Source organism: Schistocerca americana, chromosome 3, assembly GCF_021461395.2.
Source record: "Schistocerca americana isolate TAMUIC-IGC-003095 chromosome 3, iqSchAmer2.1, whole genome shotgun sequence".
Taxonomy (NCBI): Eukaryota; Metazoa; Arthropoda; class Insecta; order Orthoptera; family Acrididae; genus Schistocerca; species Schistocerca americana.
The window spans coordinates 650,896,596-650,912,708 of record NC_060121.1 but is presented as its reverse complement, the minus strand read 5'-3'; the positions used below and the strand labels follow the sequence as shown (position 1 = coordinate 650,912,708).

General features: G+C 46.2%; 1 protein-coding gene across 1 annotated transcript in view; it reads left to right on the top strand.

Moving 5' to 3' along the window:
* The window catches only part of LOC124606276 (serine/arginine repetitive matrix protein 1-like), a 208,266-nt gene that overhangs the window by 133,422 nt on the left and 58,731 nt on the right, over nt 1-16,113 (top strand). The window contains exon 7 of the mRNA XM_047138256.1: nt 11,795-12,217. Within this exon, the coding sequence (XP_046994212.1) occupies nt 11,795-12,217 (423 nt within the window). The remainder of the gene's footprint in view (nt 1-11,794; nt 12,218-16,113) is intronic.

Below are 16,113 nucleotides of genomic sequence, written 5' to 3'. Positions count from 1 at the left end.
TGGGATTGTACCCTTGCCTTGCCAGGCAGAGAGTTGAAGAACTTTGGTGGGTACTACGAAGAAGTCTGGACGCTGCAGTCAGCACCTGGGCCTCAGGAGGTCCCTCCAGGCGCTGAACATCAGTTGACTGTAACAGTCAGGTGCCACTACTATCACCTACCTCCCTCTAAGATCTTGAAAAACTTTAGGATCCACACCACTGTACAGCCTCAGACGAGTGAGCCCGAGTGGTAGTATAGGCTTAGGTCTGAGTAGTGAGCCATGTGGGTTGGTCGCAGGAGGTCAAAAAGAGCTATGGCCATGTGCAGGGAGGAGGAGGTAATCTATTTGGAGCGAGAAAGGATGTAAGAGCTTTGTGAGAGGTCGTCATCATCATCATTGCTTTTGTTCCGGCCTTGAATGTTGTGACCAATCATGACTTCACGACGACTCTGCAATTAATGCTAAAGTGCCAGCCGGAGGGGTCATTGAACCATCTTCAGATTATTTCTCTACCGGTCCCCTCCCGAGCAGCGTGCGGGAAAATCGAACACTGAAATCTTTCCCTGCGACTCATATTTTTCTTATTTTATTACGACGATCACTTCTCCCTATGTAAGTGGGAGTCAACAAAATAACTGCTCATTCGGAGGAGAAAGCTGGTGATTGTAATTTCGTTAAAAAATTTCGCCGCAACGCGAATATGCCTTAGTTTTTAATACTACCTCCCCAATGGCATCACGTCCGTGACTACCTCTCCCCTACTTCGCGAAATACAAAACTAGCTGCACCTCTCTGAACTTTTCGATGCCCTCCGACATAGCCGCGCGGGGTGGCTCCGTGCATGGATTGCGGGGCCCCTCCCGCTGGAGGTTCGAGTCCTCCCTCAGGCATGGGTGTTTGTATGTTCTTCTTGGCGTAAGTTAGTTTAAGTAATGTGTAGGTCTAGGGACCGAGGACCTCAGCAGTTTGGTCCTTTAGGAACTCACACACATTTGAGCATTTTCTCCGGTATAGCAGAAATACTTCAGAAGAGGACGGAAAAGCTTCGAGTGGGCAGTCTGCTTAGTACATCAGGTGCATTTCTAAGTGTTCTATTAATAAAACGAAGCCTTTGGTTCGCCTTGCCTGCAACATTTTTTATATGGTCGTTCCAGTTTAATTTGTTCAAAAATGGCTGTAAGTACTATGGTACTTAACATCTGAAGTCATCAGTCCCCTAGAACTTAGAACTACTTAAACCTAACTAACCTAAGGGCATCACACACGTTCATGCCCGAGGCAGGATTCGAACCTGCGACCGAAGCAGCCACCTAGAACCGCTCGGTCACCGCGGCCGGCATTTAATTAGTTATTAGTGGCAGTCCCTAGGTATTTAGTTGATTGACAGCCTTTAGATTTAAGTGACTTATGTCCACCTGTATCCTCCGAGTTTGATGTGTGATAATAGGAGTGGTTACCATTTGTGCAACGTCGGAGATCTACAATGTACTGCTGAACTACCGGTAGAAGTTTAAATGAGATACTTAAGAATCCCTGTGAACATTAACGTTATCCATGCACCAGTGCGCTGCAGTCAGATATATCGATCATCCTTACATATTTCTTTCTTTTACTGAAAGGTGTACACATTTTTCACGCCTTTCGTATGTTTAACGTTCCATGCAGTGCTGATATAAAGTAAGGATTCTTATTATAGAATTTTACTCTTCCTTCTTTTTTTAGTATATGGAGCGAACAAAAAGTTTCCGTTCGAAGGCGATATAGTCCAGAATCGGTATGACACTCATGCAATATCGTGATGGGCACTGAGGCAATAATCCCACCGACGCATCTGGCTTAAGAAACCCGTTTAGAAAAACGCCGTGTCCTGCTGTGTGAAGAAGTCCGTAACTACCTGCTGCACATTCTCGTCCGACTGTAACCGTCTACCCTTCAAGGCCTTTATAAGGGACCAAAGGTGTGGTAACCGCTTGAGGAGAGACCAGCACTATAGGGTGGGTGCTCGAGAGTCCACTACTGCCAACATTTTCAAGAACCAGCCGTCTGCTGTACACACATTAAATGTACTCACAGTTGCGAATATGGATAACCATCAGCTGTATAATGGAATGACGACAGTGAAAATTTTCGCTGGACGAGATTCGAGCCTGGATTTCCCGCTTATCGCGAGCGGTCGCCTTACCATTTCGCTTCCCAAGTGCGACTCACGGCCAGACCCAAAATTCTGCATGTCGTCAACTGTGTGTCTACAGTCTGCACTCACACATCCGCGAGGTATATTCCCGTACAGGGGAGACATTTTACTTGAAAGTCGCTTGCCCTGTATCAGCGGCTAAATACGATACTGCAGCACCTACGTTAATCTGAAATTCGATGCAAATTCTTTCGGACATTCAATCCTGTCTGAAGGAATTCTGCACCATGATTCGCAGTAACACAGGCCTTCCAGTATCATATCTTACCGTATCTGCTGGAAAGGTAAACGTCCAGGAAAGCTGCAACAAGGGGTGCTGCTGCTTCACGATAACGCACGTCCCCATATCGCAAATGTCGTAACGCAGAAGTGACTCTACTTGAAGTGGGAGACACTCAAGCACCCGGCCTATAGTCCCTGATCCCTACCGTGCTATTACCACACCGTTCTTAAAAAAGGACTTTATGGATCGACGATTCCTGTCGGAAGAGGCTGTGCACCAGGCAGTTACAGATTTCTTTACGCAGCGGGACACGGTGTTTTAACAACAGGTATCTTCATCCTGGTGCGTCGGTGGGATTATTGCCTCAATGCTCATGGCTATTTTACCTGGTGGATATACCGATTCCGGACGGTACGGCCTTCGAACGGAAACTTTTCAGTCACCCCTTATATTTGTAAAATACGTCACTCTTGCTTTAGATGCGATCTTTGCTTGCCCTGTCTCAGGCCAAGTCTTTGACCTTCAAGTTGTGTGATAAGGGTTGACTCCAGCACCATGTCTCCTAAGGTTTCACCGTACTATGGTCACTTTCCATAGATCCTCAGAATAGTAGCACGCGAACAGCCGACCACGTTTGTCATTTCTATGACGCTCGTTCCCAGGTGTCAGATCATAACAATCTGCTCTTTCTAAAAGTAGCTTGACTCATTGGATTTCCCCATTTTCGGATCGCATCGTCGCTAGAATGAGTCCCCATTCGTCTCTGCTCCATTTCTGTACTCCTACTCTCCTTACCACATCACGTGCCCACAACGCCACCAGGCGGGATTCATCCATGTGGTGTACAGTGGTCACGAAGCTTTGATTCATCAATATACACTGCCCGCCACGACCGCTTATGCCGTCTGGTGACATTGCGGGCACGTGACGCGGTAACAAAAGTATGTAAGCAGAGCAGACATGGACGGAGGACCACTATAGCATAAATATGGGTTGCAAATGGGGAAATCCATTGAGCTAAGAGAATTCTGCAAAGGTATGAGGTGGCAGAATAAATGGTCAGATTCGCACCTTACATGAGACCATTACAAATCGCAATGAGAAGGTGAAGATGACAACTAAGGGTAAATCGACAGTTATGAGAACATTTGCCTATCAATAAGTAATGCAAAAAGGGATGACAGTCAGTTGATGGTAATTAACACACTATTCCTATACAATGCACGTCTTTGAGCGGAAAGCAGGACAGGGAACGCGTGTGAAGCTACGCTGTGGGAGTTACGCCAGCAACCACTTAAACGGGTGGCAGGAAGGAGGACAGCGACCCCGGTCCAGGCGATTCAAGCTTGAGGGCCGCCTGTAGCGAGTGCTACCTGAATAGTGTAAATTCGTGTAGTCATCTGACTTCTGTTTTTGTTTTGAACGGCCAGTGTCGGTTGGCCACAGCCAGTGTGCTCCCTGCTGCCGTTGGATAAGCAGCTGCCAGCAGCAAGTCGTATACTCATATCTCACTTATTTGTTACATTGTTTAATTCTTAATTTCTTTGCGTGTTTTCGGGTACTTGCATTGTTTAATTCATAAATTTCGGGCTTATTATAGTATCTGAGAGTTGTAGCATCGCATTTTAGTACCTGAATAGTGTAAAATCGCGTAGTCTCCTTCTGCCGCCGATTAGTGTGTCAGCAGTGCGCAAGTAGCAGCATTACCGCATTTACTAGGCAATCTTGTATTTTAATAACCGTTTAAATTTTGTGTCGAATTGTTTGTGCTCTCTGTAGATTAGTTCAGACATTCTTTGCACAACAGTATTTAGCATGGATAGGGACTGTGACTGCTGTGTTCGGATGCGGGCGGAGTTGGCATCCCTTCGCTCTCAGCTTCAGGCAGTGTTGGCTTTGGCCACACAGCTTGATGCTGTTGCCAATGGGCATCACTGTTGGGGTCCGGATGGAGGTTTGTTGGGGACGGCCAGCTCGTGCCACGCATCCCCCGATCGGACTACGGCTGTGGCTGCCCAGCATACTGCCCACATTGGGGCTGATTCCTCACCCGTGGTAGTGTGGGAGGTCGTCTTGAGGTGTGCCAGGGGGCAAAAGACATTCCAGAGGGTTGAACGGAGGGCCACTCCAGTTTGTCTGACAAACCGGTTTCACGCTCTGTCTCCGGCTGATACTGATCTTTGGCCAGACATGGCTGCTTGTCCTGTTCCAGAGGTTGCGCCTCAGTCTGCAAGATCCAGGCGGTCGCAGAAGGTGGGCTTACTGGTTGTTGGGAGCTCCAATGTCAAGCGCGTAATAGGGCCCCTTAGGGATATGGCAGCAAGAGAGAGGAAGAAAACCAATGTGTACTCCATGCGCACACCGGGGGGAGTCATTCCAGATGTGGAAAGGGTCCTTCTGGATGCCATGAAGGGTAGAGGGTGCACGCATCTGCAGGGGGTCGCTCATGTCGGCACCAATGATGTGTATTACTATGGATCAGAGGAAATCCTCTCCGGCTTCCAGCGGCTATCTGATTTGGTGAAGACTGCCAGTCTCGCTAGCGGGATGAAAACAGAGCTCACCGTCTGCAGCATCGTGGACAGGACTGACTGCGGACCTTTGGTACAGAGCCGAGTGGACGGTCTGAATCAGAGGCTGAGACAGTTCTGCGACTATGTGGTCTGCAGATTCCTCGACTTGCGCCATAGGGTGGTGGGGTTTCGGTTTCCACTGGATAGGTCAGGAGTCCACTACACACAGCAGGCGGCTACACGGGTAGCAGCGGTTGCGTGGCGTGGACTGGGCGGTATTTTAGGTTAGATGGCCTCGGGCGGTACAGAAGGGGTAACAGCCTCAAAGGGTGCGGGGCAAAGTCAGGACATGCGGGGACCAAGCAGCAATCGGTATTGTAATTGTCAACTGTCGAAGCTGCGTTGGTAAAGTACCAGAATTTCAAGCGCTGATAGAAAGCACCGAAGCTGAAATCGTTATAGGTACGGAAAGCTGGCTGAAGCCAGAGATAAATTCTGCCAACATTTTTACAAAGGCACAGACGGTGTTTAGAAAGGATAGATTGCATGCAACCGGTGGTGGCGTGTTTGTTGCTGTTAATAGTAGTTCATCCTGTAGTGAAGTAGAAGTGGATAGTTCTTGTGAATTGTTATGGGTGGAGGTTACACTAAACAACCGAGCTAGGCTATTAATTGGCTCCTTTTACTCAGCAGCATTAGTGCCAAAACAACTGAGAGAAAATCTGGAATACATTTCACATAAATTTTCTCAGCATGTTATAGTCTTAGGTGGAGATTTCAATTTACCAGATATAGACTGGGGCACTCAAATGTTTCGGACGGGTGGTTGGGACAGAGCATCGAGTGACATTATACTGAGTGCACTATCCGAAAATTACCTCGAGCAATTAAACAGAGAACCGACTCGTGGAGATAACATCTTGGACCTACTGATAACAAACAGACCCGAACTTTTCGACTCTGTAAGCGCAAAACAGGGAATCTGTGATCATAAGGCCGTTGCAGTATCCCTGAATATGGAAGTAAATAGGAATATAAAAAAATGTTTATCTGTTTAGCAAGAGTAATGGAAGGCAGATTTCAGACTACTTAACAGATCAAAACGAAAATTTCTGTTCCGACACTGACAATGTTGAGTGTTTATGGAAAATGTTCAAGGCAATCGTAAATTGCGTTTTAGACAGGTACGTGCCGAGTAAAACTGTGAGGGACGGGAAAAACCTACCGTGGTTCAACAACAAAGTTATGAAACTACTGCGAAAGCAAAGTGAGCTTCACTGCAAGTTTAAACGCAGTCAAGACCTCTCAGCCAAACAGAAGCTAAACGATGTCAAAGATAGCGTAAGGAGGACTATGCGTGAAGCGTTCAGTGAATTCGAAAGTAAAATTCTATGTACCGACTTGACAGAAAATCCTAGGAAGTTCTGGTCTTAAGTTAAATCAGTAAGTGGCTCGAAACAGCATATCGAGACACTCTGGGATGGTGATGGCATTGAAACAGAGGATGACACGCGTAAAGCTGAAATACTAAACACCTTTTCCCAAAGCTGTTTCACAGAGGAATACCGCACTGCAGTTCCTTCTCTAAATTCTCGCACAAACGAAAACATGGGTGACATCGAAATAACTGTCCAAGGAATAGAAAAGCAACTGAAATCACTCAACAGAGCAAAGTCCACTGGACCTGACGGGATACCAATTCGATTCTACACAGAGTACGCGATACAACTTGCCCCCCTTCTAACAGCCGTGTATCGCAAGTCTCTAGAGGAACGGAATGTTCCAAATGATTGGAAAAGAGCACAGGTAGTCCCAGTCAACAAGAAGGGTAGTCGAGCAGATGCGCAAAACTATCTCTGACATCGATCTGTTGTAGAATTTTAGAACATGTTTTTTTTGCTCGTGTATCATGTCATTTCCGAAAACCCAGAATCTACTCTGTAGGAATCAACGTGGATTCCGGGAACAGCGATCGTGTTAGACCCAACTCGCTTTATTTCTTCATGAGACCCAGAAAATATTAGATACAGGCTCCCAGGTAGATGCCATTTTCCTTGACTTCCGGAAGGCGCTCGATACAGTTCCGCACTGTCGCCTGATAAACAAAGTAAGAGCCTACGGAATATCAAACCAGCTGTGTGGCTGGATTGAAGAGTTTTTAGCAAACAGAACACAGCATGTTGTTCTCAATGGAGAGGCGTCTACAGACGTTAAAATAACCTCTGGCGTGCCACAGGCGAGTGTTATGGGACCATTGCTTTTCACAATATCTATAAATGACCTAGTAGATAGTGTCGGAAGTTCCATGCGGCTTTTCGCGGATGATGCTGTAGTATACAGAGAAGTTGCAGCATTAGAAAATTGCAGCGAAATGCAGGAAGATTTGCAGCGGATAGGCACTTGGTGCAGGGAGTGGCAACTGACCCTTAACATAGACAAATGTAATGTATTGCGAATACATAGAAAGAAGGATCCTTTATTGTATGATTATATGATAGCGGAACAAACACTGGTACCAGTTACTTCTGTAAAATATCTGGGAGTATGCGTGCGGAACGATTTGAAGTGGAATGTTCATATAAAATTAATTGTTGGTAAGGCGGGTACCAGGTTGAGATTCATTGGGAGAGTCCTTAGAAAATGTAGTCCATCTAAAAATTAGGTGGCTTACAAAACACTCGTTCGACCTATACTTGAGTATTGCTCATCAGTGTGGGATCCGTACCAGGTCGGGTTGACGGAGGAGATAGAGAAGATCCAAACAAGAGCGGCGCGTTTCGTCACAGAGTTATTAGGTAAGCGTGATAGCGTTACGGAGATGTTTAACAAACTCAAGTGGCAGACTCTGCAAGAGAGGCGCTCTGCATCGAGGTGAAGCTTGCTGTCCAGGTTTCGAGAGGGTGCGTTTCTGGATGAGGTATCGAATATATTGCTTCCCCCCACTTATACCTCCCGAGGAGATAACGAATGTAAAATTAGAGAAATTCGAGCGCTCGCGGAGGCTTTCCGGAAGTCGTTCTTCCCGCGAACCATACGAGACTGGAACAGGAAAGGGAGGTAATGACAGTGGCACGTATAGTGCCCTCCGCCACACACCGTTGGGTGGCTTGCGGAGTATAAATGTAGATGTAGATGTACAAGAGCAGAGAAGAATCTTTAGAAAACTGCGTTTCGAAATTCCAACGGGATCCGAACAAAAGCAAGTGACGCATTTTCGTCCAGCGAGTGCGACACAAGGAAAGGTCAATGTACTTTAGGCGTCTAGAATGGGCACAAAACGTCCAATTGACGCTAACGCACCAGGAAGGAGAAAAGTACTGAAGTTTCGACGCAGATTGATAGAAGGGACATTGTGATTGGTAGAGGGTGTTTCTACAAAATAAGAGGAATGCTCCTATTGGTCGAAAAAAGCCGTGACGTGAAAAAGGAAACCAAATGGAGGGAGGCAGTTTTACCACGAGAGGACAAGAGAGAAATTTTGGAGAGGACTCTTCTCTGAACTGGCGTCAAGTGCAGAACGGAGCGCTTAACGCTCCGTACAATGCAGAGAAGAAATTGGTGTGGACACTGCGTTCACAGCGGCTGCACTCCTTCTAAAATTAGCTGTAGCAACGTTTAGCTCCAACTGTGGAGAAACGAACCAGCCAAATTAATTAACTGTTCTTGTGAGAACTGAGAGGGCACTATAATATGCGCGCTGCTCCAACCATGCACGTGTATATTGCCACATAATAAGTACATATTTTCTCGCATAACGAGAAACATAAGGAAAGTTTCTGCTGGAAAGTTCAGCAAAGGCCAGATTAGATTTGTAGGAATTTCAGCGGGAGGAAGTGGCCTTGCAGACAGCAGCACGTCGCAGCTTAAGGTAAATACCGCGTACAGAGGCGTAAACTTTGTTGGTTCACCAGCTTGCGTCCACTGTAAACTCGAGCGGCCTTGGGTAACCTTGCTCTTAAATTTGTCACTTGACTAACCATCCACCTCATACTTGATTGTCATCCTAAATAGTACCGAACTTTGAACCGGAATCGGACGATTTTCGTACTACTGACCAACATCATAACGTACGTTTAGGAGCAATTTTGTAAAGAAACGTCCAATTAAACTTTCATATTATTGTGCTTAAGATAAATGTTCTTTCAGAGAGTTAATATTTAACATTGTTGTGTATAAACTTATTTCACTTGTTGATGGCAAGATGCGTTATTGATTGCGCTCTTTCTGTGTTGGCGAGTTGAAAACTGTGTGAAAAGCTATAATTTGGTGAGAAATATTGCGACATCAAACTTGTCATTTCACCTCACACAGTTGTTCTCAGTTCAAGAATAAGCAAACATAAACAAACCCGCCACACCTTTACAGATGGAAGCTTATTATTACGCAGAGCCTGTGCAAGACTACGTCGAAAACGTGCGACTGTCTTGAGCATCTACAGACAAAGGTAGAAGGACAGTGAAACTACCGCTGGTAGCTAAGTGGTTGGACGTCCACGACTCTTGACAGAACGTGGGTTTCGGAGGCTTCTCTGCTCTGTAAAGTAGGAAAGATGATGATGTGTGGCATCTCTACCGAAAGAGCACAATGCTGGTGCACGCTGGAGCTCCGTAGCAGGTCAGCCCTACGTGTTCACAAGTTGACTCAGCGACATAGTCAGTTAAGATTGCCGTGAGCACGGGAACATCGGGATTCGACCATCGATCAATGGAAACGTGTTGGCCCTTCGTTTTTGCTATACTAGGTCGATGGTCGGTCTCCACAAACGCCGTCATTGAGGTGAACCGCGGTTCGAAACGTGCAGCGCGCCACGGATGCAAGCTGGCGGGAGCAGTATTATGCTACGGGAGACATTCTACAGCACTTGCTTGGGACCTGTGATAGTAATCGAAGACACGCTGAAAGCTGCAAACCACCTGCACACCTTCATACTTGATGTCTTCCCCGACGGCGATGTCATCTTTCAGCAGAATATTTGTCTGTGCTACAGTGATTTGAGGTGCGTTGTAGTGAGCTCACGTTGATTTCTCGTTGACCAAATTCGCCTGATAGAAATCCTATGGAACCCATCTGGGTCGCTATCGGACGCCATTACCACGAACGCAAATCAGCGACCTGTTGTTTACACGAATTACATGGCCTGTGTGTAGAAATCTAATGCCACATACCTCTAAAAACCTACCAACAAACTGTCGGATCCCTGATATGCAGAATCACTGATGTATTTCATTCCAAACATGGACAAACAAGCCATTTAGCAGGTGGTCTTAATGTTTTGAGTCGTCACGACATAAATGCCTTCGTTCAGCTACGAAAGCCGTGAGCAAAATGCATACATGACAGCTTGTTGATTCCTCTACAGACCTACTTCGCCAGCACACATCATGTAAGTAATTCACGAGCTGCCGTGTTTACATGTTATGTAATCGCAAGAATGTGATCACAAAAATGAGAGTCGTCAGTGTCGGTTCTATAAGAAACAAGCCAGGAAATCATCCGTTCCCTACTGTTAATCTCTGTGCTGTATTGTCATTTTCTTATTTGCTAATCCTTGGCACAGCGGTACACGTACTTGATGTAATATTATGAATTCCCGTGAAGAAATAGTACACACGGAAAAATTATGTTTTGATCCGACGACAGCATATTCCATAGATATCCTCTGTGTTGCAAAGCAACTTAAGTCACTTAATAAAGACAAGTTCTCCGGTCAAGATTGTATGCCAATTTCTTTCAGAGTATGCTGATATAATAGCTCCGTACTGAATAATCATGTGCAACCGCTCGCTCGACGAAAGATCCGACCTAAAACTGGAAGGTTGCACAGGTTACCCTAATACTTAGCCGGCCGCGGTGGCCGAGCGGTTTTAGGCGCTACAGTCTGGAACCGGGCGACCGCTACGGTCGCAGGTTCGAATCCTGCCTCGGGCATGGATGTGTGTGATGTCCTTAGGTTAGTTAGGTTTAAGTAGTTCTAAGTTCTAGGGGACTGATGACCTCAGAAGTTAAGTCCCATAGTGCTCAGAGCCATTTGGACCCTAATACTTAAGAAAGGGTGTATGAGATGAATTATAGACCCTATCTCTCAATTCGTTTTCAGTAGAATTTTGGAACATATACTATGTTCGGACATTATTAATTAAGTCGAGGAAAACTATCTGTTGACACGCAGTCAGCACGGATTCAGAAAATACCGTTTTTGTAAAACACAGCTAACCCTTTACCCTCTCTAAGTAACGAGAGTCACCGAAGGGCGATTTCAAATTGATTTCATAGTCCTAGATTCCCAAAAGGCTTTTCATACCATTCCTAGATTCACCAGATCAATAACTACAAAATAAATGGAAATCGTGCTTTATTTTAACCTCTTACAGTTTTGCGATGACTTCATACTAGTGAGGTTGCTAAATTTCAGGCAAAATCTTTGATTAGCCGTAACTCCGCAACTAAACATTTGCGGACCTTTTTTTATATGAACTTTTTTCTTTAGTTTTACTTGTAGAATAACATATTAAAATATTTGCATATCTTTGTGAATCACGCTGTACACGGACGTTTTTCTTCGATGTATTTGCGAGTGAAACAGGAAATAAATCGAAAATAGTGGTACAGAGTACCCTCCGCCATGCAGTGTGCGGTGGCTTGCGGAGTTAAGTATGTAGATGTAAATCTAGATGTATTGGCAGATATATCTCAGTAGTTCTACAATGACCATAATCTACCGTAAATTCCTGGGAGATCCTGCCCGCTAATTTGTGTATTACGTTTCAAAATTCTGCAAGAATTCTCGCGGTAGTCTGAGAGATTAGGATTTAGGACGATAGTGCACACCTCTGCTACACCGGAGATGTCGTGCGACGCGGCGTGTGATGCGCTGTGAAGCAGGTGACGGAGAAGCGGGCGCACTTCGTGGACTGGACGGGCGTGGCGGAGCGGCCGCGTCCGCACCGGCGCAGTTCGAGCCTCAAGCTGGAGATGGAGATGGCCGGCGGTAGCGGCGGCGGCGCGGTGCTGCCCGAGTACCGGGAGCGCTTCGTGGAGTTCCCGGCGGTGGCGCGCCCGCCGGCCGCCACCAGGGCGCTGGCGCAGTCGCTGCGCCTCGAGGGGGACCTGCTCACCGAGACCGAGAAGAGCTCCCAGTTCGTCGACCACTACTCGCCCGTGGCGCGCCGCCGCCAGCGCCCGCCCAGCGGAGGCGACGGCGAAGGCAGCGGCACCGGCACCGGCACGCTGCCCCCGCTAGCCACGGCTGCGCAGCGCCCCGCTGCCGGCAAGCGCACCGAGGACCAGGCCACCAGGGACCAGCAGGTGAGGCCGCTCAGGACCGCTCTTTCTTACTCACAAAATCAGTAGCTGCTCTTCCGCAAACAGCAACCGAATCGGTACGCACGTGACAGCATGCATACCTACACTACTGGCCATTAAAATTGCTACACCAAGAATAAATACAGATGATAAACGGGTATTCATTGGACAGATATATTATAATACAACTGACATTTTATTACATTTTCATGCAATTTGGGTGCATAGATCCTAAGAAATCAGTACCCAGAACAACCAGTTCTGGCCATAATAACGGCCTTGATACGCCTGGTCATTGAGTCAAACAGAGCTTGGATGGCGTGTACAGGTACAGCTGCCCACGCACCTTCAACACGATACCACAGTTCATCAAGAGTAGTGACTGGCGTATTGTGACGAGCCAGTTGCTCGCCCACCATTGACCAGACGTTTTCAGTAGATGAGAGATCTGGAGAATGTACTGGCCAGGGCAGCAGTCGAACATTTTCTGTATCCAGAAAGGCCCGTACAGGACCTGTAACATGCGGTCGTGCATTATCCTGCTGAAATGTAGGGTTTCGCAGGGATCGAATGAAAAGTAGAGCCACGGGTCGTAGCACATCTGAAATGTTACGCCCACTGTTCAAAGTGCCGTCAATGCAAACAAGAGGTGACCGAGACGTGTAACTAATGGCACCCCATACCATCACGCTGGGTGATACGCCAGTATGGCGATGACGAATACACGCTTCCAATGTGCGTTCACCGCGATGTCGCCAAACACGGTTGCGACCATCAAGATGCTGTAAACAGAATCTGGACTCATCCGAAAAAATGACGTTTTGCTATTCGTGGACCCAGGTTCGTCGTTGAGCACACCATCGCAGGCGCTCCTGTCTGTGATGCAGCGTCAAGGGTAACCGCAGCCATGGTCTCCGAGCTGATAGTCCATGCTGTTGCAAACGTCGTCGAACTGTTAGTGCAGATGGTTGTTGTCTTGCAAACGTCCCCATCTGATGACTCAGGGATCGAGACGTGGCTGCACGATCCGTTACATCCATGCGGATAAAATACCTGTTATCGCGACTGCTAGTGATACGAGGCCGTTGGGATCCAGCACGGCGTTCCGTATTACCATCCTGAACCCACCGATTCCATATTCTGCTAACAGTCATTGGATCTCGACCCACGCGAGCAGCAATGTCGGGATACGATAAACCGCAATCGCGATAGGCTACAATCCGACCTTTATCAAAGTCGGAAACGTGATGGTACGCATTTCTCCTCCTTACACCAGGCATCACAATACCGTTTCACCAGGAAACGCCGGTCAACTGCTGTTTGTGTATGAGAGATCGGTTGGAAACTTTCCTCATGTCAGCCCGTTGTAGGTGTCGCCACCGGCGCCAACCTTATGTGAATGCTCTGAAAAGCTAATCATTTGCATATCAAAGCATCATCTTCCTGTCGGTTAAATATCGCCTCTGTTGCACGTCATCTTCGTGGTGTAGCAATTTTAATGGGCAGTAGTGTATTATATTCCAAAACGCTGCGCATAAAAACGATGTTTTCTGAAACTCACACCTCTGATTATATTGGTGATAAAAACGTAGGGCCAAGTGTTTTGGATAGCCTTTGGGCCAAGAACAATTTGTATACCCAACACTAGGATCGTCTTGATGTCACTGTCCCACAGTAAAGGGTCAAAGTATGAATATTAGACACATTTTCCAAAAAATCGGTTAGTTCTACAGTGCGCTTAATGGAACTTGCAGAGGCACAATTAGTTCATGAGCAGTTTTTCGCCGTCACCAGCGAATCGAAACTCCGAGACGGCTATGCAGAGAAAGTGGGTGAAATTTTTACGATATGTTCCTAAGATCCCGATCTCAAACAAACTTGAAATTTTCCTTGATATCTTTTTCCGTTTCCAAGACACAAAAGTTCAAAGTTATCCTCTTTCTACAAGTTAAACTTGGTATGAGACGAAATCTAAATAATAAATAACCGCAGAAAACTGCTTAAATTTTAATGGTATGTTCTCTAGGCATTCATCTAGAAGAGGCATCTCCCGTTTTCAAAAATCTTTATTTATTATTGAGAAACACCACAAAAACGTGTTTTCTGGTTACCAAAACCCAGATGCGGATTTCGGACGGTTATGGACAAGTAACGGCTGTAATTTTTACGATGTGTCCCTAAGATCCTGATCTTCAACAAAATTGAAAATTTTCATCGTATCTTTATTCGTTTCAGAGATACAGAGATTCAAAGTTACCCTGCTTGTACACGCAAAATACGCACGTAAAATCCGGTATGAGGCGAGAACTTAGTTTATAAAGTGACGTAGCACAGATAAAGACATTGTGAAGTGTCTCCGTTATTATCTGGAAACCCAATGTTGTAATACTGAAGGAGGTGTAAAACGTTTTGCACATAAAACCCCGTCTAAGATGTAAAATTAATTCTGCATTATTTCAATTTCACATAGGTAAACTATCTAAACTTTAATAACCAATACATTTCTGCTCATGAGTTACATGCCCTGCTGCAGCAGGGAAAAGAAAGAAATAATCGGGAAATTGCTCCTATCGGAGCACAAAAAATACAAATATGTTCCTGTTTATTTAAAAGACTCTGACTGAAAAGTGGGGCACCAGCTGCCTCACTCTACCTTCCGCGGCACAGTGGCTATGGAATATAGTTGACAGTGATGAAACAGTGCTAGGTGATGAGTGAAGGAGGCAGTGCCAAGGGGCACAGTGACGACGAGGGACTGAGAGGTAATGGCAGTGAAAAGTGATTGCAGCAGTAGGTAGGAAGGAATGAGATATTAGCAGGAATAGGTAGCAAGAGGGAGACAGTGAGGGGACTGCAGTATCAGGGCAGAAAGGAGACAATGACAGACAGACACAAAGAGATAATGACAATGAGTTGTGTTGAATGAATGAGACATGGCAACTGGGAGTGGATGGGTGCGAGCGACTTACAGCGATCGACTAGCAGGAGTGAGTGAGTTACAGTTAGGGGAGGTTGTGAAATGTGAAGTGAGTTGTATGATCAAAAAAGCGCGATTATGTTCGCATGCCAAAACTTTTGGGAAAAGTTTTAAAGGTGCTGAAGAAGGTGGAATGAGGCAGCTGGCACTTCACTTTTCAGTCAGTCTTTTAAATAAACAGCAAGGTATTCGATTTCGGGGTCAGGGATTTTCTCTGCCTCGTGATGACTGGGTGTTGTGTGATGTCCTTAGGTTAGTTAGGTTTAAGTAGTTCTAAGTTCTAGGGGACTGATGGCCGTAGATGTTAAGTCCCATAGTGCTCAGAGCCATTTGAACCATATTCGATTTTTTGGGCTAGTAGGAGCATTTTTCCGCTGGTAATATACGAACAGTAGCTGAGGATCCACAATTCTAGTATCTAGGTTATCAAAGACGGCCGTATTCTGTGTTAAGTCTAGAAAGTGCCGACCATGACGGAGGACTGGAAATCCGGTAGACCAGCAGAGCAAGACCTTACAAGAAGACGATGAATTACCACTGACTGTATGGAGTGGATGCACACCATGTCCGTGTTGTCCTGCTACAGAGACACAGATCACATACTCCGTCCGAGCAGGCCCCTGAAGGTCCAACGATACTGGCCGACCGCTGTGACACTCCAACCATAAGGGTAAAAAAAAAAATGGTTCAAATGGCTCTGAGCACTATGGGACTTAACATCTATCGTCATCAGTGCCCTAGAACTTAGAACTACTTGAACCTAACTAACCTAAGGACAGCACACAACACCCTGTCATCCATAAGGGTCACCGGGTGCGGATATGGAAAGGCATGTCGTTATCACACCGCTCTCCCGGCCGTTATTAGTTTTCGTAACAGGAGCTGCTACTTCTTCCTCAAGCAGCTCCTCAATTGGCCCCAA